General features: G+C 35.7%; 3 protein-coding genes across 4 annotated transcripts; 1 reads left to right on the top strand and 2 right to left on the bottom strand.

Moving 5' to 3' along the window:
- The first annotated feature begins 460 nt into the window (after window positions 1–460).
- Window positions 461–8821, top strand: LOC123697244 (DNA-directed RNA polymerase II subunit RPB1). The gene is made up of 7 exons (XM_045643722.1): window positions 461–576; window positions 883–1152; window positions 1235–1541; window positions 2810–3101; window positions 3206–6633; window positions 6792–6983; window positions 7242–8821. Exons 1-7 carry the CDS (start codon window positions 496–498, stop codon window positions 8360–8362), a joined length of 5691 nt encoding a protein of 1896 aa, XP_045499678.1. The 5' UTR covers window positions 461–495; the 3' UTR covers window positions 8363–8821.
- A 2736-nt stretch (window positions 8822–11557) lies between these two features.
- Window positions 11558–15681, bottom strand: LOC123694562 (acetylcholine receptor subunit beta-like 1). The gene is made up of 9 exons (XM_045640030.1): window positions 15597–15681; window positions 14644–14780; window positions 14320–14474; window positions 14021–14111; window positions 13487–13834; window positions 13213–13406; window positions 12965–13123; window positions 12492–12756; window positions 11558–12409 (listed from the first exon to the last, which is right to left on the bottom strand). Exons 1-9 carry the CDS (start codon window positions 15655–15657, stop codon window positions 12245–12247), a joined length of 1575 nt encoding a protein of 524 aa, XP_045495986.1. The 5' UTR covers window positions 15658–15681; the 3' UTR covers window positions 11558–12244.
- A 2254-nt stretch (window positions 15682–17935) lies between these two features.
- On the bottom strand, window positions 17936–24964 carry LOC123705779 (neuronal acetylcholine receptor subunit alpha-7). Of its 2 annotated transcripts, none has more exons than XM_045654793.1 (11): window positions 24551–24964; window positions 22416–22555; window positions 21791–21835; window positions 21523–21632; window positions 21268–21448; window positions 21111–21186; window positions 20831–21025; window positions 20557–20753; window positions 20177–20421; window positions 19821–19923; window positions 17936–19746 (listed from the first exon to the last, which is right to left on the bottom strand). In XM_045654793.1, the coding sequence occupies exons 1-11, from the start codon at window positions 24627–24629 to the stop codon at window positions 19594–19596; spliced, it is 1524 nt and encodes a 507-aa protein (XP_045510749.1). In that variant the 5' UTR covers window positions 24630–24964; the 3' UTR covers window positions 17936–19593. The 2 variants fall into 2 exon arrangements, with proteins under 2 accessions (XP_045510749.1, XP_045510758.1); XM_045654802.1 differs by having other exon boundaries at window positions 20210–20421; window positions 24551–24963.
- Between the last annotated feature and the right edge of the window lie 699 nt (window positions 24965–25663).

Genomic DNA, 25663 nt, shown 5'->3' with positions numbered 1-25663 from the left:
TATTATGCTTCTTGAATTATTGCCACTTCAATTTCTGGCATTCTCGAAACAGATAGACCGCATCGAAACCCTCGAAACCATTGATCGAACGGGACCTTATAAACACATATACTGTACGTTGTGGTTTTTTGCAAAGTAACGAAATAAAACCCATCAGCAAAACATGGAAGTAGTTAAGTTAACTTAATGATCTAAAGAGTTAAGTACTTAATTTTATATGAAATTTAGACGATTTTTATTAGGTAGTTAGTTTTTTTTCAAAAGCAATGTCGTCTTTTAGTAAAATTTTCAAACTTTTATGTAATTTTCCTGTAGGATCTATTAAAATGTAGTACAAAATTCTAAACAATTTTAAATTAGATTTTTTACCCTTCCTTTACAGAAATATAGATTTATTCTATTTTTATTTTATCTATGGGTACAATTGACAAGTAGGTAACTGGCAACTGGTCTTCACGCGTTAGTCAATCACGTCAATCACGAAAGGTCGCCAAAATGGCGACTACGTGTGATTCGAAGGCGCCTTTGCGCCAAGTAAAAAGAGTACAGTTTGGTATATTATCGCCAGATGAAATCGTAAGTATAATAAATTCATAATTTAGAACTCAAAGACTGGTTTTAAATAATAATTGGAAACCTTTTTGCGTCTGGGAAAATATTGTGCAACTAATAATTATTACTCTATCTAATCTATCTATCTATTGAACCTGCGTCGTGTTTTCCTTGCAATGCTACATAAACAACTGTAGTAATCTATTCACGAAACTTTGTTACTTTTTACATTATTTTAGATTTATATCAAAATAGACTGCATATTTTTGAAAATAATAGTGCTAATATCATTGAGATGAAATCAGTAATAATTTATATTAAATTTTGCAGCGACGGATGTCAGTTACAGAAGGGGGCATACGCTTCCCTGAAACCATGGAAGGAGGAAGACCTAAGCTCGGTGGTCTCATGGACCCTCGACAAGGGGTGATTGATAGGACATCCAGATGTCAAACCTGCGCTGGTAACATGACTGAATGTCCTGGTCATTTTGGACATATAGACTTGGCAAAGCCAGTGTTCCACATTGGATTTATAACAAAAACCATAAAAATTTTGAGATGCGTCTGCTTTTACTGTTCAAAACTTCTTGTCAGCCCGGTAATAATGTGATTGAATATTAATTACTTTGATTTTGGAACTTGACAATATTAAAGGAATAATGTTGATGTATTTATTTCAGACAAATCCAAAAATTAAAGAAGTGGTTATGAAATCCAAGGGTCAGCCTCGTAAAAGGTTGACATATGTTTATGACTTATGTAAAGGTAAAAATATTTGTGAGGGTGGTGAAGACATGGATATTGGAAAGGAAGGAGAAGAAGGGAAAAGGGGTACAGGGCATGGTGGTTGTGGTCATTACCAGCCATCTATTAGAAGGCAAGGTTTGGACCTTACGGCAGAATGGAAACATGCTAATGAAGACACACAAGAGAAGAAAATAACAATTACAGCAGAAAGAGTTTGGGAAATACTTAAACAGATTACAGGTAATAAAATGAGTTTTGGGAAAAGTGTTTTCTTACATTATATTATATTCAATTCAAGAGTCATACCATATATATAATACTAGCTGCTCCGTGCGATTTCACCCCCGTGGCTTCACCCTTGTTAGTCATAGCGTGATGATATATAGCCTATAACCTTCCTTGATAAGTGGGCTATCTAACACCGAAGGAATTTTTCAAATCAGACCAGTAGTTCCCGAGATTAGCGTGTTCAAACAAACAAACAAACACTCTTCAGCTTTATAATATTAGTATAGATTATACAGATGGAACATCAAGGGAGTTGCATAAGAATTACAAATTTTTTTAGTCATCATCATGACTAAAAAAATTATTATTATGATTATGATAGGACCTTTTTTCGAACACAATAGAATCTGAATTTTGAATTTTTACCTACTGATGAAAAAAATCATACCCTACATACGTACAAATTAAAGATTTTAACGGTTTTTGGGTTTATTTAAATAAATATGAATGTTAGATAAAAACCTTTCTATCCCTTAAAATATTGTGGATATTTATAGAACAAAACTAATTGAAAAAGCAAAAATATACACTACATATGTAGTAAGTTGCAGTTTAATAGATTAAACAGCTCCACTACTAAACCTGAATTACATTTAAATGATTGCCTTGCTGATGTTGCATCTACTTCTACTTCTGCTTCTTCTTCTATTACAGATTATTCCCTAACTTTGTACTTTCTTTTGTATATGTAGGTATATGTAAACAAACAAAGAAATAACAATATTATTGTAGCCATATAGTAAATTGAATGGTAGAGATTGAAGCAAAACTTTAATGACTTGTCTAGCCAAGTGATACAGATCTAAATTATTTATCTATTGAAACCAGCGCATGAATTCAATCACTAATTCTATCATACTCTCGTAATCTGAATTAATGTGCAAAGTCTGTGATTCATAAGTGATAGATTTTTATTCACTTTTTTATATATAGTGGTACTAGCTTTCCGCCCGCGGCTTCGCCCGCTTCATATAAAACCTAATAAATTATATACTAAAACCTTCATTGAGAATCACTATGTATTTAAAAAAAACTCATCAAAGTCTGTTGTGTAGTTTTAAAGATAGCATACATAGGGACAGAGAAAGTGACTTTGTTTTATACTATGTAGTGATTAGTTATGTTATCATTTTCTTAATAAAGCATAGGTATTGACATTTCTCATCAATGAAAATAAGCTGAATATATACTGATGTGTGTTTTCAATTGTTTCAATGTAGATGAAGAATCCTTTATCCTGGGTATGGATCCTAAGTTTGCAAGACCAGATTGGATGATTGTTACTGTATTGCCAGTTCCACCACTATCTGTAAGACCTGCTGTTGTTATGTTTGGATCAGCCAAAAATCAAGATGATTTGACGCACAAACTTGCTGACATCATTAAAGCTAACAATGAACTGATGAGAAATGAACAGACTGGAGCTGCAGCCCACGTACTTGCAGATAATATTAGAATGCTACAATTTCATGTTGCTACTTTTGTGGACAATGATATGCCTGGCATGCCAAAGTAAGTTTGTGGTGTAAAATAAAATATATTTGGTAATCTTGTTTGATCACTACATAGTATATTTTGTTTATTATTTAATATTAATAGTGTTGATTATTTTTCAGAGCTATGCAGAAATCCGGAAAACCACTTAAAGCTATTAAAGCGCGTTTAAAAGGCAAAGAAGGTAGAATTAGAGGAAATCTTATGGGAAAACGAGTCGACTTTTCAGCGCGAACTGTAATCACACCTGATCCCAATTTACGTATTGATCAAGTAGGAGTGCCAAGATCAATAGCTCAAAATTTGACATTCCCTGAATTAGTCACACCTTTCAACATAGACAGAATGCAGGAACTTGTAAGAAGAGGTAATGCACAGTATCCAGGAGCAAAGTATATCGTTCGTGACAATGGAGAGAGAATTGATTTAAGGTTTCATCCAAAACCTTCAGATCTTCATTTACAATATGGTTATAAAGTTGAACGTCATTTGAGAGACGATGATTTGGTCATATTCAACCGGCAACCCACGCTACACAAAATGAGTATGATGGGTCATAGAGTTAAAGTATTGCCTTGGTCAACATTCCGTATGAATTTAAGTTGTACATCACCCTATAATGCTGATTTTGATGGAGATGAAATGAATCTTCATGTACCACAGTCAATGGAAACCCGTGCTGAGGTTGAGAATATCCACATAACACCCAGACAGATTATTACCCCACAAGCCAATAAGCCTGTCATGGGTATTGTACAAGATACTTTAACAGCTGTAAGAAAAATGACAAAAAGAGATGTCTTCCTTACCAAAGAACAAGTTATGAACCTTCTCATGTTCTTACCCACATGGGATGGTAAAATTCCACAACCTTGTATATTGAAACCAACACCACTTTGGACTGGTAAACAAATTTTCACTTTAATTATTCCTGGAAACGTAAACATGGTTCGAACACATTCCACTCATCCTGATGAGGAAGATGATGGCCCATACAAATGGATTTCACCAGGGGATACAAAAGTTGTTGTTGAACATGGAGAGTTGCTAATGGGTATTTTGTGTAAAAAGTCTTTGGGTGCTTCTGCTGGTTCACTTTTACATATTTGCATGTTGGAGTTAGGCCACGAAACTGCTGGCCGTTTCTATGGTAACATTCAAACAGTAATCAACAACTGGCTACTTCTGGAAGGTCACTCCATTGGTATAGGAGACACTATTGCTGATCCTCAAACATACCAAGAAATCCAACGTGCGATCGTTAAAGCCAAAGACGATGTAATAGAGGTTATTCAAAAAGCGCATAATATGGAGTTGGAGCCTACGCCTGGTAATACATTAAGGCAGACTTTCGAAAATCAAGTGAATCGCATATTGAACGATGCCCGTGACAAAACTGGTGGTTCAGCTAAAAAGTCTCTAACTGAGTACAACAATCTCAAAGCTATGGTGGTGTCTGGTTCTAAAGGATCCAATATTAACATCTCTCAGGTTATTGCTTGTGTAGGACAACAAAACGTTGAAGGTAAACGAATACCATTTGGTTTTCGTAAAAGAACGTTGCCACATTTCATCAAAGATGATTACGGTCCAGAATCCAGAGGATTTGTAGAAAATTCATATCTTGCTGGCTTGACGCCATCAGAGTTTTATTTCCACGCTATGGGTGGTCGTGAGGGTCTTATCGATACTGCTGTAAAAACAGCTGAAACTGGTTATATTCAACGTCGTCTTATAAAGGCTATGGAGTCTGTAATGGTTCATTATGATGGCACAGTTCGTAATTCAGTTGGGCAACTTATCCAATTGCGTTATGGTGAAGACGGATTAGCTGGTGAAACAGTAGAGTTTCAAAATCTACCAACTATCAAATTGTCTAATAAAGCTTTTGAAAAGAAGTTCAAATTCGACCCAACCAATGAAAGATACCTCAAGAGAATTTTCAGTGAAGATATAATTAAAGAACTTACAGAATCTGGCTATGTTATTGCTGATTTAGAAAGTGAATGGGATCAATTAGGCAAAGATAGACAAGTGTTACGTGAAATTTTCCCAAGTGGCGAATCTAAAGTTGTATTGCCTTGTAATTTCAGAAGAATGATTTGGAATGTCCAAAAAATTTTCCATATCAACAAAAGATCACCTACTGACCTGAGTCCCATAAAAGTAATTCAGGGTGTAAAAGATTTATTAAAGAAGTGTGTTATTGTGGCTGGTGAAGATAGACTTTCTAAGCAAGCCAATGAGAATGCCACATTGCTATTCCAATGTCTTGTAAGATCTACTTTATGTACCAAATTTGTGTCAGAAGATTATAGGCTTTCAACTGAAGCATTTGAATGGTTGATAGGAGAAATAGAAACTCGTTTCCAACAAGCACAAGTAAATCCTGGTGAAATGGTTGGAGCTTTAGCTGCTCAATCTTTAGGAGAACCAGCTACACAGATGACATTGAATACTTTCCACTTTGCTGGTGTGTCATCCAAAAACGTAACTCTTGGTGTGCCACGTCTTAAGGAAATTATCAATATTTCCAAGAAACCTAAAGCCCCCTCCCTTACCGTTTTCCTTACTGGTGGTGCAGCCAGAGATGCTGAAAAGGCTAAGAACGTTCTATGCCGACTCGAACATACGACACTGCGAAAAGTCACTGCGAATACTGCTATTTACTATGATCCAGACCCACAAAACACTGTTATTGCTGAAGATCAAGAGTTTGTTAATGTGTACTATGAAATGCCTGATTTTGATCCCACTAAAATTTCACCTTGGTTATTACGTATTGAATTAGATCGTAAAAGGATGACTGATAAAAAACTTACTATGGAACAGATAGCAGAAAAAATAAATGCTGGTTTTGGTGATGATCTGAATTGTATTTTCAATGACGATAACGCTGAAAAGCTGGTACTTCGTATAAGGATTATGAACAACGAAGAAAGCAAATTCCAGGATAATGACGAGGAAACCGTTGATAAGATGGAAGATGATATGTTTCTGAGGTGTATAGAGGCTAATATGCTTTCTGACATGACACTGCAGGGTATTGAAGCCATTGCAAAAGTGTACATGCATTTACCACAGACTGAAGCTAAAAAACGTATTATTATTACGGAACAGGGTGAATTTAAAGCCATCGCCGAATGGTTGTTGGAAACTGACGGAACATCCCTAATGAAAGTACTTTCTGAACGTGATGTAGATCCAGTGAGGACCTTCAGTAACGATATTTGTGAAATTTTCCAAGTTTTGGGTATAGAGGCTGTACGTAAATCCGTGGAGAAAGAAATGAACGCTGTGTTACAATTTTACGGTCTATACGTAAACTATCGCCACTTGGCTTTGCTTTGTGACGTAATGACTGCTAAAGGTCATCTTATGGCTATCACACGTCACGGTATTAACAGACAAGACACTGGCGCCTTGATGAGATGTTCTTTTGAGGAAACAGTAGATGTACTACTAGATGCAGCAAGCCATGCTGAGGTGGATCCTATGAGAGGAGTATCGGAAAACATCATTATGGGACAACTTCCAAGAATGGGAACAGGTAAATGATATTTATTTTTTTAATTTAATATTCAAACAGAAATTTAATTATAATAATGTTATCTCATATCTTTTAAAACATCATATTGTTTATGTTTGTATATTATGTTTTACTTGTTTGAATATGTCAGATTAATAATTATAAACCAATTATTTTAGGATGCTTTGATTTGTTGCTGGATGCTGAGAAATGTAAACATGGAATGGAGATGGGCGGTCTCGGTGTTGGTATGGGAGTCGGCGGTGGAATGTTCTTTGGAGTTGGTACACCTTCCATGACTCCCTTGATGACTCCATGGTCAAATCAAAACACGCCCGGATATGGAAGCAGCGTTTGGTCTCCTGGTCAAGGTAAAATATATTTTCTTTCATGTATTTAAAATAAGTATGTAGTTAACTTATATATTTAATCTTTGAAGTAGCTTTATTTGATCTTGATCAAAATCACATTTATAAAGCTTATTGAAAGCTCACTTAATTGAAAATACTTTTATTAAAATATTAACGTAAATATAAACATTTTATTATTAATTTTCCTTACAATCTGAAGGTATAACTTGATATATCAATAAATGAACATATATTAATAACTAATGTTATTCTTTTCAGTCGGCAGCAGCATGACACCGGGGCCATCATTTTCACCATCCGGCGCATCGGACGCGTCGGGCATGTCCCCGTCGTACAGCGCGTGGTCTCCGCAGCCCGGCTCGCCCGGCTCCCCCGGCGCTCCGCTCTCCCCATACGCGTCTCCCGCGGGAGCTTCGCCATCTTACTCCCCCACCAGCCCCATATACGTCGGCGCTTCGCCCAGCCTCACGCCAACGTCACAAAACTACTCTCCCACGAGCCCGTCCTACTCGCCCACGTCGACGCATTACTCCCCGACCTCGCCGATCTACACCCCGACCTCACCCAGTTATTCTCCAACTTCTCCGGGCTATTCGCCGACGTCGCCGTCCTATTCACCGACTTCGCCGAGCTATTCGCCGACGTCGCCGAGTTATTCACCTACGAGTCCGGCGTACTCACCCACATCGCCCAGTTATTCGCCGACATCACCGAGCTACTCGCCGACCAGTTCGTCTTATTCGCCGACAAGTCCGTCTTTCTCCCCTACGAGCAGGGTGTACTCGCCCACGTCTCCCGCTTACTCTCCGTCGTCTCCTAGCTATTCCCCTAACGGCCCGGTGTACAGTCCAGCATCGCACAGCTATTCTCCATCGTCACCCAATTACACGCCGGCTTCTCCGGCATATTCGCCTACGAGTCACTCGTACTCTCCTACATCGCCACAGTATTCCCCGACCTCGCCCAGCTATTCACCGTCCTCTCCGAAGTACTCACCGCCGTCTCCAAAGTATTCGCCGACATCTCCTTCCTTATCGGGAGGAAGCCCGACTTATTCGAGCCCCCAATATTCTCCCACGAGTCCACAATATTCACCGAGTCCAGCTTATTCTCCATCTTCCCCGCAGCACTCTGGCAGTACTCATTATTCACCGTCATCTCCAAACTACTCGCCTTCGTCGCCGAACTATTCGTCGCCAGGCTACTCGCCATCTTCCACCAAGTATTCCCCGACGTCGCCCACATTCACGCCCACTTCTCACAATTATTCTCCGCTATCTCCCGCTTACTCGCCGTCATCGGGCGGTCCTTCATCATATTCTCCTACTTCTCCTACTTTTACACCTACATCGCCTACATATGATGATGGTGATGATTAAACTTGAAAAATATTTTAAGTTTAAAATATTACTATACTAAGCACACAAATATTTTATTGTTATTTGGGTATTTTTACTTTTTCATTATATAGAGTTAGTTTCATGTACAATATTGAGTAATATTCACAAGGACTATGACACCAATTTTTCCCGCTCCCGCAGCATCTGGTTGCCATTTCCCTGTAATAATAATTACTCGATGAATAAAGATCATCATGATAATCATAATTACATATTTATAAGTATTACTTTTGTTATATTTTAAGGAATTATACAAATATTTGATCTATTTTGAATAAAAAAAAAAAATACAAAAACTCTTGACAAGTTACAAAAATATCTAAAATGTACTCTGAATAAACACACAGTGGTTATGACTGTAACCATTGTTACTTATTAGGCCATAAAAATAAATGTTGATTAGTACGTGTTTCAAAATAAAGAATTTGTAATAATGGATCTTGTTTTGTTTTTTTTTAAACTTTGTTCTTGGTTTGTTATACAGGGTGTCCTAGAAGTTATCAGCCACACCAGTTATCAGAAAAATTGAAAAAAAAAATTAAGTCATGTATTATGTCTTATGTATGTCTTATTTGCGTCAGTATGTCATAAGCGTCACTATCTGTCTCGCTCACACTTTATGGAATGTCTCTCTCCATCTTATTTAAACCACGCTGTGGTCGTTAGGAACGCTTTGGATGCACTAGAATCGTTTTTTGTAATTTCAAAGAAATCGTTAAAAACAGACTTTGTTTAACAAAAAATTTTTTTATGGCCGATCTAAGATATATTGGAGTAAGTGTTATACCGCGTTAGAATCCTTATTAAATGAGCTAACTTTTAAAGCTACTTGCCAAACTGGAGTAGTACATTTTTTTTTTCAGGACGATCAGTTGAAGTAGTGTGAAAAATTAATTCTGAAAACTTGGTACGGTATAAAATGACATTTTCCTACAAGTTGGAGTGATCGGCACAGGGTTTAGGATCACAGGCTACATAAAGCACTATTCGGGATAACGTAAGAGAAAAAAAATTGGCAAAAAATAAATATTTGTAACAACAGGAATGAAAAAAACTGTCACATGGTGTACATTTTCTGGAAATAAATAAAAAAATCCGTAACTTCAAAAATACATGACTTAATTTTTTTTTTCAATTTTTCTGATAACTGGTGTGGCATTACCTTCCAGAAAATTTCGGCTTGACGTCGACTTCTGGGACACCCTGTATAATTCCTGTTTAATCATCAATATACATTCAATCATATTTTCAGCCTTCCTCTCTGAGCTAATTATAGTAATAGGGCTGCATTCGGCAACATGGATAACACTTCTATAATATTGTCGGTTGGCAGTTTTGAAATTTGTCTTGTAAGACTTGTATAGGTGACTAGCTGCTCCCCGCGGTTTCACCCCCGTGGCTCCGCTCCTGTTGGTCGTAGCGTGATGATATGATAGCCTATAACCTTCCTCGATAAATGAGCTTTCTAACACCGAAAGAATTTTTTAAATCGGACCAGTAGTTCCCGAGATTAGCGCGTTCAAAAAAACAAACAAACAAACTCTTCAGCTTCATAATATTAGTACTAGCTTTCCGCCCGCGGCTTCGCCCGCTTTGTGCTTTAAACTATCCTATCTCTCAAGTTGGATCGAACTGCACATGGTGTGCGAATTTTATTATAATCGGTTAAGTGGTTTAGGAGTCCATTGAGGACAAACATTGTGACACGAGATTTATATATAATATTAGTATTAGTATAGATTGGTTCATATCATAGGTTCATATTAATTGAACAATATCTTTGTTTTCATTCTGTTTTTATTATTATATACCTAAAAACTTTTTCAGCTTTTGAACAGGTTACCTATGTATTCTTGAATTATACTAAAAATATATTAACAGGAAAGGATAGGTAGGAAAAAAAGTACCTATATATTATATCATAAAAAAGCCCATTGCAATGTTGTACAGTTTAATATCATTCTAAGTACATAATAATATGAAAATTATATATCCCATGGAATAAATCTTATATTTGTGAGCAAAAAAAATTAACATATTGTTAGACGCTTAGGTTAGACCAAGGGTTAGACGTAACTTTTGATTATATTTTTGTGAATGAATAGGCTGTTGTCAATATAGTTTTCACTATTTCCTGTCTGAACATGCTTAGCTGTCAAATACTATAAAATACCGCTTTCCTTTGTGCCTAGGGGCTCGGACGTTGTTTATACGACGTTCGACCCAACTACCCTCACTTGCTAATAGTCGTTGACTTGCTGCGATTTGTTATCAACTACCTAACTACCTACATCAATTAGGTAGCTGTGTAGAATCGCAGTACATTCTTATTACATTCAAACTAATATTTAACCCGGCCTCGCGTATAATTTCTAACAATATTATATTCAATAACAATGACTTTACTTTTTTATTTTGAAAGGATAACGGCATTATAGTTTATACGTTATTAGACAATATACAATATATTGTGATGAACATAACTTCTGGATAAACCTACTTTGTAGTGGTGGCCTGATAATAACTAATTTTGTGTACGTATAAAGAAGGCTGGATTTGGTTTGAGCTGTGTATCTGTATCTTTGATATAAGTAGGTACCTAAAATTTGCAGTAGGTACTAAATCCTAATTTTAACCAAATAGTATGGGCAGCACCTAAGTTTACTTGTTAGAATTAATTAGATACATTTTAACGTAACGTAACGTATTTTCTATTAGGTATTACAAATTTATTTGTAGGAAAATATGTAAGAAATAATATAATTTCTAAATAAGTAATTTCTGAAAAAAACAGTAAGTGAAATGTTGTACTTATATTGATTACGTTGTATAGTAGGTACTAATATCGACTAAATTAAATTCTATTCTATTCTAAAACACATTAACAAGGAAGACAAATCTATTGTAGGTTATAATACTATAAAATATAAAAACAAACTACATAATATTATCTTCTTTAGGTAACTAGTTAGGTACTTTTATTCTATTTAAATTTTATTTTATAATGCCGGCGATGGCAATTCAAGTGTAAATACATAATTAAGTACTTAGTAAATGCAATGAAATCAAAATTGTATAGATAGATAATTAGTATTTAGCGGAACTCTATAATCACAGAGTACCCGCCAACTTTATGTTTAAATCGAAGCAAAAGAATAAAGAAAATATCATTCATAATATTAAGGTTTTTATTTGGTTTAGATACATGCTTCACCAGAATTGTCATCACTGACGCCTTAAATATCTAAATTAACACGAAAATCTACTTGATATCCAATTTGACAAAGTATAAAATTACATAAAGTTGTCACGGTGGATTCTTTTAATAAAACGAACACAGCCATTTCATAATTCTATCAGTTACTTTTAAAACTACTTATGTTAGTTATAAGCGCTGAGGGTAGATATTTAATATATTCAAAATTTGGTATCTAAAAACACACTTTAATGTCATACACACAAATAACAATAGGTACATTTGAGCCTTTTACATCGCGAAATTTAAGTTAAGCGAAGATTTAATAAATTTGATTGATTGAGCATAAATTTTACGAATTCAAACATGTTAACAAAGAATTAGTTTTTTTTAATAAATATTATAGAACAATAGTAAATATAATCAAATAATAAAACAAATATCATCACTAATTTTAGTTTACATTTTTCAGTAGCTTGTTGTATGATCATGACTAATAGATATATACATTTAAACGTAATTTTATTGTTATCAACTCGTCACTTAGTAGGCGATAAGAAATAATATTATCATTACCTAGCATGACTTATAATAATTCTATTTTTTTTAGATATAGTTTCAAATTTATTTATGGCCATATTATCCAAGCGTTGGAATTTGAAGTTTTATTTTCCTCTGTAGATTTCGATGATTCGGTCTTGATCAACGTATTCAAAGATATGTGGGGCGTCCATTAATATTCCAACAGTACCGGCTGTCGTCACTAAGAAAAATATGTAGAGCTGAAGTCTATCGATCACCATTGCGACGTATTTCCAATCTTCTCGTGTCTAAAATAGAGAATGAAAATTTAATAAGCATTGAACAACCTCTTACTACATTTCCTGTAAGTTTTTTTATAATAAACGTTACCTGTATGTAAAGGTCTTCGTTTCGTAAGTGTTCTGCGATGAATTCAACAGCCTCAGTTGCTTTAGCCGCTTCAGGTGATAATAGTAATGAATCAGAGCTCTCCGACTCCCGTCTCTCTCCAAGTCCAAGGCCACCGAGAGCGCCAAGCCCACCGAGGGCTCCAACCTCTCCCCCTCCACCAGCAGCTCGACTAATCTTGCAATTTGGGTGATGTAAATCTGATAACTCCATTGCTTCCATCTTACTTTGCTTCGCTCCGATAGCGCTGTTGATAATTAAACACGAGTTTGTACTTTTTCTTATTACACTTTATACGCGCTATTTGTGTACTATAATATTGAATACCTAAAATGATGGAGAACTATTTTCCAAAAAACTATTGATAACATTTAAGTACGCATTAAGTATAATAGGTAGTAATATTTTAAGTAGAAGTTTACTCTTTTACACAGTATATTAAATTTATAACAGACCTTATATGTTTCGGTAAATCATGAGGAGCAGCAGCGTGCGGTGGTGCCCCCATTCCAGGCATTTCCATCATCCACCTGAGTCGCGTTTTACGGGGTCGTCGCATTATTAAAAGAGTCGGTAAATAGTTGAGGAAGACGCTGCGTATCCATAGAGGCATTCTGCAAGGTTTATATTTTTTTTTGTAACTGACACATGTACATAATATTATTTTAATGTCGTACAACAACATACTTTGAATGTTGTTTACCTGTGCGTTCTTGGTCCTCGGAAATTCCAGTTAATAATAATTACAGTGACGAGAATACTCACAGTATTCATAATAAATGTAAACAACAAATATTTGGCAATAAGTGGAAGCACTAGAGACGTCGGTGGAAGAATCTTTGACACAAGCAATAGGAACACAACCAATGATAGAAGAATACTGATACCCAGGGTTACCTAAAACAAAAGAAGGTGGTCAATAAACATATGATATTATTACATTATTTTAAAACGCAAAGCTTTCAATTTATACCAACCTTTTCTCCGGCTTCAGCAGGGAGGTAAAATACAAGAACGCAGAGGAACGAGATTAGCACAGTTGGTAAAATTAAATTAACGGTATAAAATAGAGTTTTCCTTCTTATGATTATGTAAAAGGTTATATCGGTTTCCGTTGGATGGTTGCCTTCATAAATATTCAAATAAGCGGGTACTTCTATTATATCCCAGGTTCCAGATTTCCAGTAATCAGAAAGATCGACAAAGTTTTTATTGTTGTATAGTGCAAGAGACACTTGGTCGCCATTGAAAGTCCAAGAGCCAAATTTCATAATGCATGTTTGTTGGTCAAATGGAAAATAGGTAACATCAATTGTACATGAGCTCTGCAAAAAAAATTGTTTATTTATTTGTATAGGTATTCTATAAATTAAAATCTTATTCGAAACTTTTTCATGCGTAATAATTTTTTGATGAAATTGGTGATGATATTTATTTATTTATTTATTTATTTATTATGGAAATATCGAATTATATAAGTATAGCAGCTTTAAATGGAAGCTGATGATTACCTGATAAATAGCCGGTGGTACCCAAAGAACTTCTCCATTTGGATAAATTAAAACGTTGGATTTATAACGGACTTCATAGTTGCCATCGGCGCTAAAAATGAAATAATTTTGTAAATATTTAATTAAATGTAAACATTTACAATATAATGCTATTTTCTTAATTGATTTACTATACTTTAGATTTTAGAAGAATGAAGGCATAACAAAACTTTACAGTGGCATACATTACTGAAACCATGACATAATGTCATGTTGTTACCTATGTTTCAGAATATTTGTAACACAAGTGTAACACTTACTTATTGAAAAGTACTATATCCGGTTTCCAAACTTTATCAGGGGGTAATCGAAGTACTCCGATGCCACCATAATCAGCTTCATCCCACATTAATTGGTAGTCCATCCATACTAAACGCAGCCACACATTTGATTTCATGATTTGATTTTTCTCGTTCTGTAAACAAGATCAATTATAATTATTAAATAAATTATAGTATCTATGATAATCTTAACGTTGCGATCGTGATGCTCGGATGTCGTCATAATTAGCTTTTTAAATTTCAACAGGAAGAAGGACCAGTTTCATACTTGAATGATGTGGGATGCAATATTTTTTTACTTACAACATTAATGAGTTGAACAAAGGCAAGGCCAAAGCGAACGTCTACTTTTTGCGTCATGTTCTGGACAGGTCGGATGAGTTTGTTGTACCCGCGAAAAAGATCGCGGACCAACCGCTCCTCGTCCTCCGAACACCATCCTGCAAAATTATAGTTCATATATTTATTATTCTAATACTAATTGTATATAGATTAAAAAAAAAACTTCCTGCCTGGAAACAACGCTAAGCTCGTAAATAAACATTGTTTTTGTTATTATGGATTTACCAAACATTTTCTGATATAAAATAACTCTGGAAGTTGTAAATAGTTTAACACATAATGGAATGAATAGATTGATATCATCAGTGGGAGTTGCCACTGAAGAAGATGGAGACGAAGAAGTTATTAACTATATTAACTATAATTTAAATATACTTATACGATAAAATGAAGGAAGAATTAATGTGGGTCACAACTCGCAATGTTTTAAAAATTCACAACATTTGATGCTGCAGCCACGGCAGATCAATAGGGAGCTGAACCTAAGATAAAGTGTACACAGATCAATTTATGTTAATCATATTATTTTATAAAGACTTAAAGCAAATGAGTTCTTTAAATATTGAGAAAGTGAAACTGCTAGTTATATAAATTATCCAAGTATTTCGTAAAATTTGGTGTTCTGTGATTTAATATTGCTATAGATTGCAATATAATTACTTAAGTACATTTATTATGTATATTTGTATCTGGGTATTATATATTATCCTAATTATTTAAAACACAGATTTAATAAACACGCATATATTCAGAACCTACAATGTATATATATTACCTACTCTTATCCTAATTTTTCCGTTTCTCATTTCAGTATTGGTGTTCAATTTCATGAAATCAATGTTTTATTAGGAAGAGGATACATTATATTTAGGATTTCATTTCATACATCAAAAATAAAATAGTAACATATGTACCTGTATAAAGTGCGGCTAAGAGAGCTAACGCGAGCAAGGGGGCACGCGAGCCCGCCAACATGGCGCTGGCCACTGCCGCACGCGGCCGTACCGCGCCCCTTGGCGGCGTGCGCCGGCCTGCTGCACGCCGGCGCCGCACATCTTTCATCTAACTCGCTTAATACCATTGATTCTCAACAAATTCTGTATTATAATCATAAAGGACGTGCCGCAGAATTTGTGATTTTACAATGAGATGCACGACAGATGTTTCGTTTGACGTGTAAGGATTTTAAGTTCTCCTTTGTAATTACGAATTCATTAAACTGTAAAAATTGTTTTACAAATAGCTACACCACTGAATAAGGATAATTTCCAAAACCACTGAACTACATAAATAGTGGAATAGGTTACGTAGATAGGTATTAATATATAGGTAATAAATAGCCTCCGACTCGCGTTTGAAGTTGTAGGGAATAAGGATATAGTGGTAATGTTTAGGTGCACAAAGTTATGTTTTAAATGTACATAAGTAATACATATATTTATTTAGAAATTAAAGACTTTTTAACGGATTTTAAACGTGATTTAATCATTATATTATTTTCCCGACGTTTCGAACACTTTACAGCGAGCGTGGTTACGGGGAGACTGAGATGTTGCGACCACGCCGTCTCCCCGTGACCACGCTCGCTGTAAAGTGTTCGAAACGTCGGGAAAATAATAATATAATGATTAAATCGCGTTTAAAATCCGTTAAAAAGTCTTTAATTTCTAAATGTATAATACTCGCGTAAAATCAAACCCTAGAACATATATTTATTTTAAAAAAAATTTTTGGATTAGTTGTGCCAAAATCCAAAAAAAGTAACAATTATCCTATAATGTTGCTAGGAGCTTGTATAGGATAGAGAACCGAAATATCAAATTAATTACCTAAACTCTATTGGTCGAATCTAACCTACGAAATATTTTAAGGCATTTATTAATTCTTTATTAAAATCTCGCTGTTAAATCTGAATTATTTCATACATATGTATAGACTATAGACATAATATAATTACATAATATAATATATTTTATTTTTACCCGGAAAGAATGGAAAGGACCCAATTCATTTGTTGGATTTTGATTTATGAGCTTTGGTTGTAATCATCAGAATTATTGTTGTAGTGACATAGGCTACAAAGATAAGCAGTCGGGTCTTTGGATTTCATAAATACATAATATTATGTATTAATAATAATTATTGTCATGGGTTGTTCTTAAATATAATGCTCTGCATATATTGTCGTCCGTGCGTTTCTCATTTTGTCCTGCGTATTTTTTGCCATGTAGGTCGAAACTCGAAGCAAATCATCAATATTAATATTACATATCTCTTACTGCATTTTTTCAGTATAAATTAAGGTTAAAGAGTTCTCTTACTACAAAAGGTTACCTAATTTATATCTATTCAGATTCGTAATTTCATGATAATTACAAATTAGGATAAAAATAAAAGAAATTTGTAATAATTATCTTTGCAATGTACCTAGGTAATGGCTATTTAGAGGTGGGATTAAAGTATTTTACTTTGTCTCGTACTTACCTAGGTACCTACTACTGACCTACCGTATGAGCTTTCTTTCTATATCTTTGTCTAGATATTATTGCCTGTTTTAATAGCTTATTTTTGGTCTAATACACAGAAGTAGAATCAAATTTAAAATATGTAGATCTATGGAAATACAGATATTTGTTGTTAAACATAAACAGTATTTGTTTTTAAAACACCCCATCGTGTTTCCACTACCAAATTAATCTAGTTATGTAACTAAGGTATGTTATTGTACAATATAAGTAAACAATCTTAAGCTGCCTTATATAATCATATTATGCTTAATCTCATAATGGGTTGGCATGTTAATTAACTATAATCTGTGTAATAGAGATTATCGGAGAATTATTTATTGATCTGTTTTATTCTTGAACAGAAGACGAGTGACTACTGACTATTGACTGGTATATAATATATATTAATTTAATAAAAATATGAGATAATTGAATTATTCTATACCGCATATTTGAATTATGCTAATATTTGTGCTGAGAATATTGTAATGTAAAGATTTTCCTTGTTGTTAGAGTTGTTTTAGCCCTGCAGTAATATCTGTTGTTGGTTCAGAAGTAAGACGACGCGCATGTGCGGTTATCCCTAGGGAACGCATCGATTGTCTTCAGCTACTCAGGCTGTTCCCAGGCGTTTCGGAAATATGTAGGTCAGGGCTATTCATTTCGACATTCTTTATGTTATTAAATTATAACCCAAAGCCAACAGGAATCTGATTAAGGTTTTAATATGATTGAAATAATACACGTTTTGTTTCGTTCGTTTATATTTAATAAACAAAGTGCAATTCAGAGTATTAACCCTAACAATTGAACAATTTATGGAGACAAACGACGTCCCAACATCGCCGAGGAAACCGCACATTACTTATCTATCCTATAGTTTCATATACGATAGCAAAATAATGCGCGGATTTTCTTAACAGTTTGATACACAACTGTGATGATCGTATTAGTTGTCGACAACAAAAAACATAAGGATGATGGGAAAACATCTGCACGTATTCATATTCGTTTCGCAACTTCCAAAGAAACGTCTATGGATTCTGCAGTTGTTATCTCCGACCGGGAAAACATACGAGGAGCTCTGCGAGGATACAGCATTCAATCGATGAGTGTATCCGAGCAGCTCCTATCATCATTAACGTTTTCCCCTTCGGTAGATGAAAATGTTTTCCAAACAAAGCATTTAAAATGACGGCATTTGGATAATAATATCAAATAAAAATAAAATTCGAAAGCGTTCACTATGAATAACCATATTTCTAAAGTTGTCTTTTTGAATGTGTATATTACAAATAATAAATCCTCGTAATTCGGTAGTATCTTGGAATGCTCGGATATGATGCATGAATGTAAACAATTGCAACGGAACAGGTTTCGATGTCGTGGACATGATGGTAATAAATTTACATAATATTATTATGACCAAAACTTCAAAAAGTTAACATTACATACGATTGTATCGAAAAAATTACGTTACGTAGGTACAAACGTGATATTATCATGTATTGTAATTGTATAACATTGTTTCGAAAGACCGAGTACGATTTTAATAAAATAATGATTTCATTAACTACAATTTTAACGAGCGTTTTAAGCTATAGCTTTGGATATTTATTTATAACAATATCGTCCCGTTCACAACGAGGCATATCACAACCTGTACCAATTGAAACAACATTGTTTGTAAAGTTCTATACTAGCTACTGACACAAATACGTTCGAAAATAAAGTTAGGGACCATAACCACGATTCACGGAATCGAATAAGGAAAAACAAAGGGCTTATTTTGTCTGCCCAATCAACTATACTGTACATAGGATCAAGGAAGATCTAACAATGTAATAAATTTTAAACGTGACCGACCATAAAAAGGTATGAAGGAAGACATTTTTGTGCTACAATTTCGGTAACGATCACAGTCACAAATTGTGATCTCCTGTAATGGCGACTATTCTAGCGTGGATCACTAAAAGCCTGGTCGTCGCTGTATCGGCACCAGATATGTTAATTACTGCCACGAAATCGATTCGGTCGATTGCTTAGAAACCATTCTTATTATTATTATTGGAAGGGTGGGTATTGGTGTGATGATTTCTCAGGGAAATATCATCATGCTGAAACATTACAAGTTGTTCGAATGTTCTGAGAGTCAAAGCCGAAGGCATCGAAGGACTGATTTCAAGATTAAAGAAGAAGATTATGAACAGGCAGTATAAGTATTTATGCGTAGGGATGGCAGTCAGCGGTTACTTATGTCTACAGGGGGCGCGGGCGGCAAAGCAGGCGGCGGCAACTTCAGCGCCGCGGCATCGGCGCCCGCACCAATTCGCACATCACAACTTAACAAATATTCGCGGTATCACAGAACGTTACGCATGCGCAGACGCAGGCGGGCGGGTCGCTACGACACCATGATGTGTGGTGCGGACAGCAGCACGGCTAGCGTGGCGATGATTGTGAACAGGGTAAAGATAATAAGGCACAGTCTGTCCACGACCATGGCGGCAAATTTCCAGTCGCGCGAAATGTCCGCATCTTCGTCGTCTTTGCGCATCTAGAACAAAATATTTGTTGAGGTCATATATTTTTTGAAAGTTAATGTTAATTAAAAAATATGTATGTCATTACCTGGTCTGTGATGACTCGAAGCTCTTTAAGAATTAGGGAGAGCTCGTAGTCTACACCGAAACAGCTGTGTGTAGTTAGACCTGCGCCGTTTTCCTCTCCGCTCCTAGAACAGACGTATGGTTATAACCATCTATATGATGTGAAAAAGTAAAGTTAAAAAACAAGAGATTGGTCCAAGGATCATAGGGTACTACGGGACTTATGCTGACAAATGACAAAGAAAAAAAAACCCAAGACCCGAATTACTGAAGAGATGAAGTTGATTTATCTAATGAGAGACGTAATGTTTTATAGCTGTTAGGGCCAGGTAAACTGCGGAACGTTCGAGGCTGGGGTTTAAAAACCGTGCTATTTACGGCGAGTAGTGTTCGTGTAGATCGTCGAGGGACCTGTAGTATCGGCAGCAGGGGGGCTGCTGCGCATGAGCATGCCGGAAGTCATCATCGATGTCGAGCACGTTGGCAAGGAGTGATTTTGAGGAACGCTCGCGAAGTTCCAAATCCGGTGGAGGAGGCGCGCGCGCTGGCGGCGGCGTCACTGCCGAGCCGGGCCGGGACATGCGCAGTATCCACGGCAGCCAGTACAGGAACACGCAGCGAATCTGTACCATTCATGAAATTGCTTCAATGGATCTTGTCTTTCATAAATTATTTGGTGATTTAATATTATCTCATATTTATTTAACATGCAACTTATACATTTATTTCTAAACTTAAATAAATGAAATCAAACTTACCCAATCACTCATTTCATGCGTGTCGGCGTGTCGATGATGGTAGTTCAAAATAAGTATAGTAGAAACAACCGAAGAAGCCACCATGAACATTATACAGTTGAAGTACGTGCCGAGCAGGGGTACTGCATCTGATGTGGCTGGCATCGTCTCCGCAACCATGTTCAAAAACACCGTCAGAGATAGCAGGATCGTCACACCTATGTGAATTAATTGTTATTTATTTTTTTCAGATCAATAAGTTTCTTAAGAGTGATTTCGATGGAAATAGACCTACCTAAAGATAGTTTTTCTCCTGAATCTGGCGGTAAAGTGAATCCCAGTAGAGCCATAGAGGCAATTAGCACGCACGGTACAATTAAATTGAAAAAGTAGTAAAGCGTTTTCCGCCGGATCACTACTGCGAATGTTATGTCGATGTACGGTTCTGGACAGCAGTTGTAGTAGATCTCGTTTCGCTTGCCTGGTACACCTGATGAAATCCATGTATTTATTTAGAAATATTTAAGAAAATCGTGAACCGTGAAGTAAAATTATCTTGATAAATCTATACGTACCAATAAGCTCCCATTCTCCGTTTGTTACAAAACTGCTTATATCTCCACCAGCTTCATCTTGTAGTTGGAGATCCAGCTGCAAAATATTATTTTTGTTTAAGCATTATCTGTGATTTTACATTGTAGATATAAATATGATTCAAAACATTATACATACTTGGTACCCATCATATGTCCAGCTCCCAAACTTCATCTCACATCGTTGATCATCAAATGGGAACCAAGTGATATCAATTTTGCAAGTACTCTTAAAAATACCAGGCGGCACGTAGAGGCATGACCCATTATTCCGTACTACTACGTTGGTCGGATATGTGCTGTCGAAACCTTCATCGGCACTGTTTTAAAAAAGCAATTTTAAGTTTAAATGATGCACTATCGATTAATTAATTGTATGGATTTATTTCAGTACCTATTGTACATAAGGACGTCTGGTTTCCATAATCTGTGTGGCGGCACTCGTAAATCTTTAACTCCACCGAAGTCAGAAGTGTTCCACCTCAAGTTCATATCATTCCATTCCTAAAAAGATTATTTATGTGTGCGTTACAAACTAGTTCTACATAAATTTAACTTTTTTTCCACGTGACTTTAGTTACTTCACGTGGGTTTAGTTAAATATTTCTTTATTTTTAAAGTATCAAAATCAATTTCACAAGATCATATACGAAATTACTTACCAATTTTAGCCAGATGTTTGTTATTAAAAGCTGGTTCTTTTCGTCCTGTAAGTAAAACAGTTATTGCATAATTCAGAAATTAGCATATTCTATTCCTTTAGTGGCAGTTGCAACAGTTGCGTTTCGGATCGCTGGCCACAAGGTTTGTTGGTAATTGCAATGAACTAACAGCAGGCCATTAATTGTTCTTCAGTTTAATACATAAAGTCAATTTATACCCTTCATATTTTCTCTTCATTGAAACGGATAAGGTAGCTTGAGAAACATCTTAAGATGAATGTTGTATCGGGTTATGGATAGCCTATAGGTACAAGATAAGTGTTCGCCTAATTGAGATGAGATTTTCAGCTCTCTGCTCTTGTATTGCACTTACATATAAGTTTGTCATTGAGTAAGTATATAATATGTATAAGACATGTGAATAAGACAGTTTTATTTATTGAATCTGGTAGTAATATGTGTAAATGTGTTTATTTACATATAGATAGATAATTTTATGAATTTTATGTTGTAATCAAATTTACATTAATGCTAATAACAGTTTAAAATTATAATCTATAAGTCTACTACGATTACTTGATGCGAAACAGTTGGAGGTAGTCTAACATCGATAAGGTACACATACCACATCAATGATTTGCATGAGTGTGAGGCCGAAGGATAGTTGGAGCGGATCGCTCTCGTTGACCACCGGCCGCTCCAGAACGTTATAGTGGTCCAACAGATGATGCAGCAGCCGCTTCTCGTGGTACCCACCGAGGACCCCTAGTCACACTTTTCTATCAATATGCGTTTGTTTTCATTATCCAAATTATAAACTCTTATAATGTAATTATTCTATTTTTGGATAAGTAATATGTTTAACTATTTAATCTAGAGTTTTGAACATTGAGAAGAGATGGTTGTTCTAAGAAGGTGCGTGCCTTAATGATCATACAAATTTTTTAAAAGTATAAAGAAAACATCTTTTCTATAATTAGGCAATTCAAACATTACTTAACTACAGGTTTATAAAATTGTCATATTATGCCATAAATTGAATCTAGCTTAATAGCAATCTGTCTTTCGTTAAATCAAAACTTGGAAATTGTGTCACATAAACAGTAATCAAAGAGTTAAGGCTTTTTTCCCTAGATTAACTAAGCTGATGTAATAATTAGGTATTAATCTGCTACGAAAGCTCTGATGCATTCAAATACATAATTTAATTTAAATATCACTCTTTAAAATATAACTCAATTTAATATTATTAATAAGACATTGAATTTATAAAATGAATTAAGCATCCAATCCCTATGACGGTTTAATGTTGTAAAATGATAAACGATTATTTTTCATGTCATAGAGACAAAGTTAGTTATTAATTATTATTATTATTAGACAAAATTTATACAGACAAAAATAGTGGCACACGTAAATAAATGTATTGTTTCAGTTGTATAATAAAAATGATTGACCATTCATGTCACTTAAGTATATACGGTGTTCTCATAACGATTATAAATCATGTAGAATCAACGTAGGGCTTTTTGCAATACCCGATTGACACAAATGAAGGGAAATGACACCAATCAGGTCGTAATCATCTTTTATCAACCTATCATTTACATATTATAATTAAAATTATATATTTAAAAAGGGAAAACATTGTATATTTGCATATTAAAGAAAAATGCCAAATTGAGGGTAGTTTTAAAGCCGCGAATCTATACAACATTTTAAACGTAAGTATTCTTTGAATTTCTTGCAATCTAAAACCATTTGATTATGGTTACGATTAGTATCAGTCGTTTTTAATTTAAAGATAGAGGTTTCTGATATTAATAATAGTAATTAATAATAATATGTTATATCAAAGGCATGTTAAATGGCACGCATAAATTGAGACAAATATTATACAATCATACTTTAGCTTGTGTATAACTGTAAAGCCTTCGTAACATTACATCATTTTGGTATTTTAAGGTGTGGTTTGTATTTGACTAATGTCTATGAAGTGATATCAGAAATTTAACTGTGCAATGTATACGCATAATATACTACACTATACTCAATGCAGAGCCATTAGGAGAGTAGAATCGATAAAAAATATGGTGCATTTTTAATACACTGTAATATAATTTAATTTGGAATCTTATTTGAATCTAAAATTAAATTTCAATTATACATATTGATGACTAATATCAAATCAATCTTAGTGTCCAAGTCCATATATTCTTTGTCCAGTAAAGTTGGATCGCCCTATTATTTGAACCACACTCCCATGGTCAGCTTTATTTCTGCGGCGATTGTTTAAGCTTTATTTTAATAAATTTTGTTTATTAACATAAACATTGCAATGATCACTCTTGCCAGGACACACATTTGCCACGTTTCTTATTAGGTACGTGAAGCACTCTTAACAAAGCCGAATTTAATTGTGTTTTTTGATAAAAAAAGAAGAGCGGGTGATTGATTATGAGATATATATATTTTGACTGACTAGCTCTACAAATACCATAATTTCGATACCCTGGTTAAGCCTAGGAAAAGAAGCGAGGTTAACGTCTTGAGTTCTAACAAAAGATGAACGGTGCCACAGAATAATAACTAAGTAGTAGACGGTTGTGACTTGGTGAAGTAATTTTTTAAGGTTATTTATTTGTAGGATATGTTCGACAACTAGGTTACAGTGTTTCTTTGTTTATAGGTTAAGTAATGAGTTTGGTGATATGGTGCGAGTCATGTTAAGTGGAGGGGATGTGTCGGCTCAGTGCTCACCCATCGGCCAGAGCAGGCCCAGCAGAAGCAGCAGGCCCGCGGGCGCCGCCAGCTGCAAGCGGCGCGGCCGGAGGGCCATGTCAGCGCCGCAAGCCCGCGCCGCGCGCCGCCGCGCCGCCGCGCCGCGCCATCCTTCCGATCCGCGACACCCGCGACACCGGCCCCGGCCCCTGCACCGCACTCCCGCCCCTTGCACGAGTCCTAATCAGCTTAAACTTAATCCTCCTGTGGCTTTCATAAATCAAACTATTTACGACCGACGGCCACGCGTGCCGGCCGATCGAGCATCGCCGGCAACCGCCGATGGGTCTGTCAGTTATGTTGTGTTTTTGAGCATTGTTGTTCAGCGGAGTGCGGCCGACCGTGGGGCAGCGGAGCCGCCGGTGTGCGGACTGGCGGAGTCGCTGAGGGCCGCTGCGCCGTCGCGCCGCCGCCCATTCAAGCGCGCGCCTCGCTCCCGCTCCCGACCCGCCGTCGCAAACCGACACCCGACTCTCCCGAGTCCCGTACCACTCCTACAGACACTTTAATTATGCTAATTTTAGAGCCTGTGCAATTTTTAATGACACAAATGTTAAATTTATCAAAAGTCTATTGATCAAGTGAAATTTTAGAAATAAGATGTAATATGAGAGTAGACATATATCCTAGATTGAGTTTAGCGATATGCTGAAATTAATTTTGGTCATGTTCCAATGGGTGAATTATATAATATCGCAAATAGAAAATCAAGATATCAAGATAAAGTAAGTAAATCAAGATTGAGTGATTGTAAAATACATGAAAGGAGTCAAAATGAGTCCTGTAATTGTAATATTTTACATGTGAAGCCAGGTCAAGAACGAGGCGAGCTCTCGAATTCTAACGATTCCAATTTGGAGTGTAGGATTTTGTGGTTGTGTTGAGGAGAGGATGCGGGTTGCGGGGATGCTGCGCGCTCACGATCAATGAGGGACACCGGCCTAGCCCCCACCCCGCACCCGCGCTCCACCCTGCCTCCCCATACTGCATCCTAGCATCACTACGAATCGTTGACTTCACTAATTTTCTCATTGACTTTTAAAATATCAGCTGTTAAATCTTTTGTTTGAGGGTATTAAACTACGTGAATAG

This window comes from Colias croceus, chromosome 1, assembly GCF_905220415.1.
Source record: "Colias croceus chromosome 1, ilColCroc2.1".
Classification (NCBI taxonomy): Eukaryota; Metazoa; Arthropoda; class Insecta; order Lepidoptera; family Pieridae; genus Colias; species Colias croceus.
The sequence above is the reverse complement of the archived record's forward strand: the minus strand, read 5'-3'. Positions and strand labels throughout refer to the sequence as shown.

Excerpts from the sequence above, each read along its gene's own strand:
- LOC123697244 (XM_045643722.1), top strand. The coding sequence starts at position 496 with ATGGCGACTACGTGTGATTCGAAGGCGCCTTTGCGCCAAGTAAAAAGA. Across the intron at positions 577-882 it reads TATTATCGCCAGATGAAATC|CGACGGATGTCAGTTACAGA; the intron begins GTAAGTATAATA and ends TAAATTTTGCAG. Across the intron at positions 1,153-1,234 it reads CAAAACTTCTTGTCAGCCCG|ACAAATCCAAAAATTAAAGA; the intron begins GTAATAATGTGA and ends TATTTATTTCAG.
- LOC123694562 (XM_045640030.1), bottom strand. The coding sequence starts at position 15,657 with ATGTTGGCGGGCTCGCGTGCCCCCTTGCTCGCGTTAGCTCTCTTAGCC. Across the intron at positions 14,781-15,596 it reads CTTAGCCGCACTTTATACAG|GATGGTGTTCGGAGGACGAG; the intron begins GTACATATGTTA and ends ATAATTTTGCAG. Across the intron at positions 13,407-13,486 it reads CTGCTGAAGCCGGAGAAAAG|GTAACCCTGGGTATCAGTAT; the intron begins GTTGGTATAAAT and ends CTTTTGTTTTAG.
- LOC123705779 (XM_045654793.1), bottom strand. The coding sequence starts at position 24,629 with ATGGCCCTCCGGCCGCGCCGCTTGCAGCTGGCGGCGCCCGCGGGCCTG. Across the intron at positions 22,556-24,550 it reads GGGCCTGCTCTGGCCGATGG|GGGTCCTCGGTGGGTACCAC; the intron begins GTGAGCACTGAG and ends AAGTGTGACTAG. Across the intron at positions 21,187-21,267 it reads GGACATATGATGGGTACCAA|CTGGATCTCCAACTACAAGA; the intron begins GTATGTATAATG and ends AATATTTTGCAG.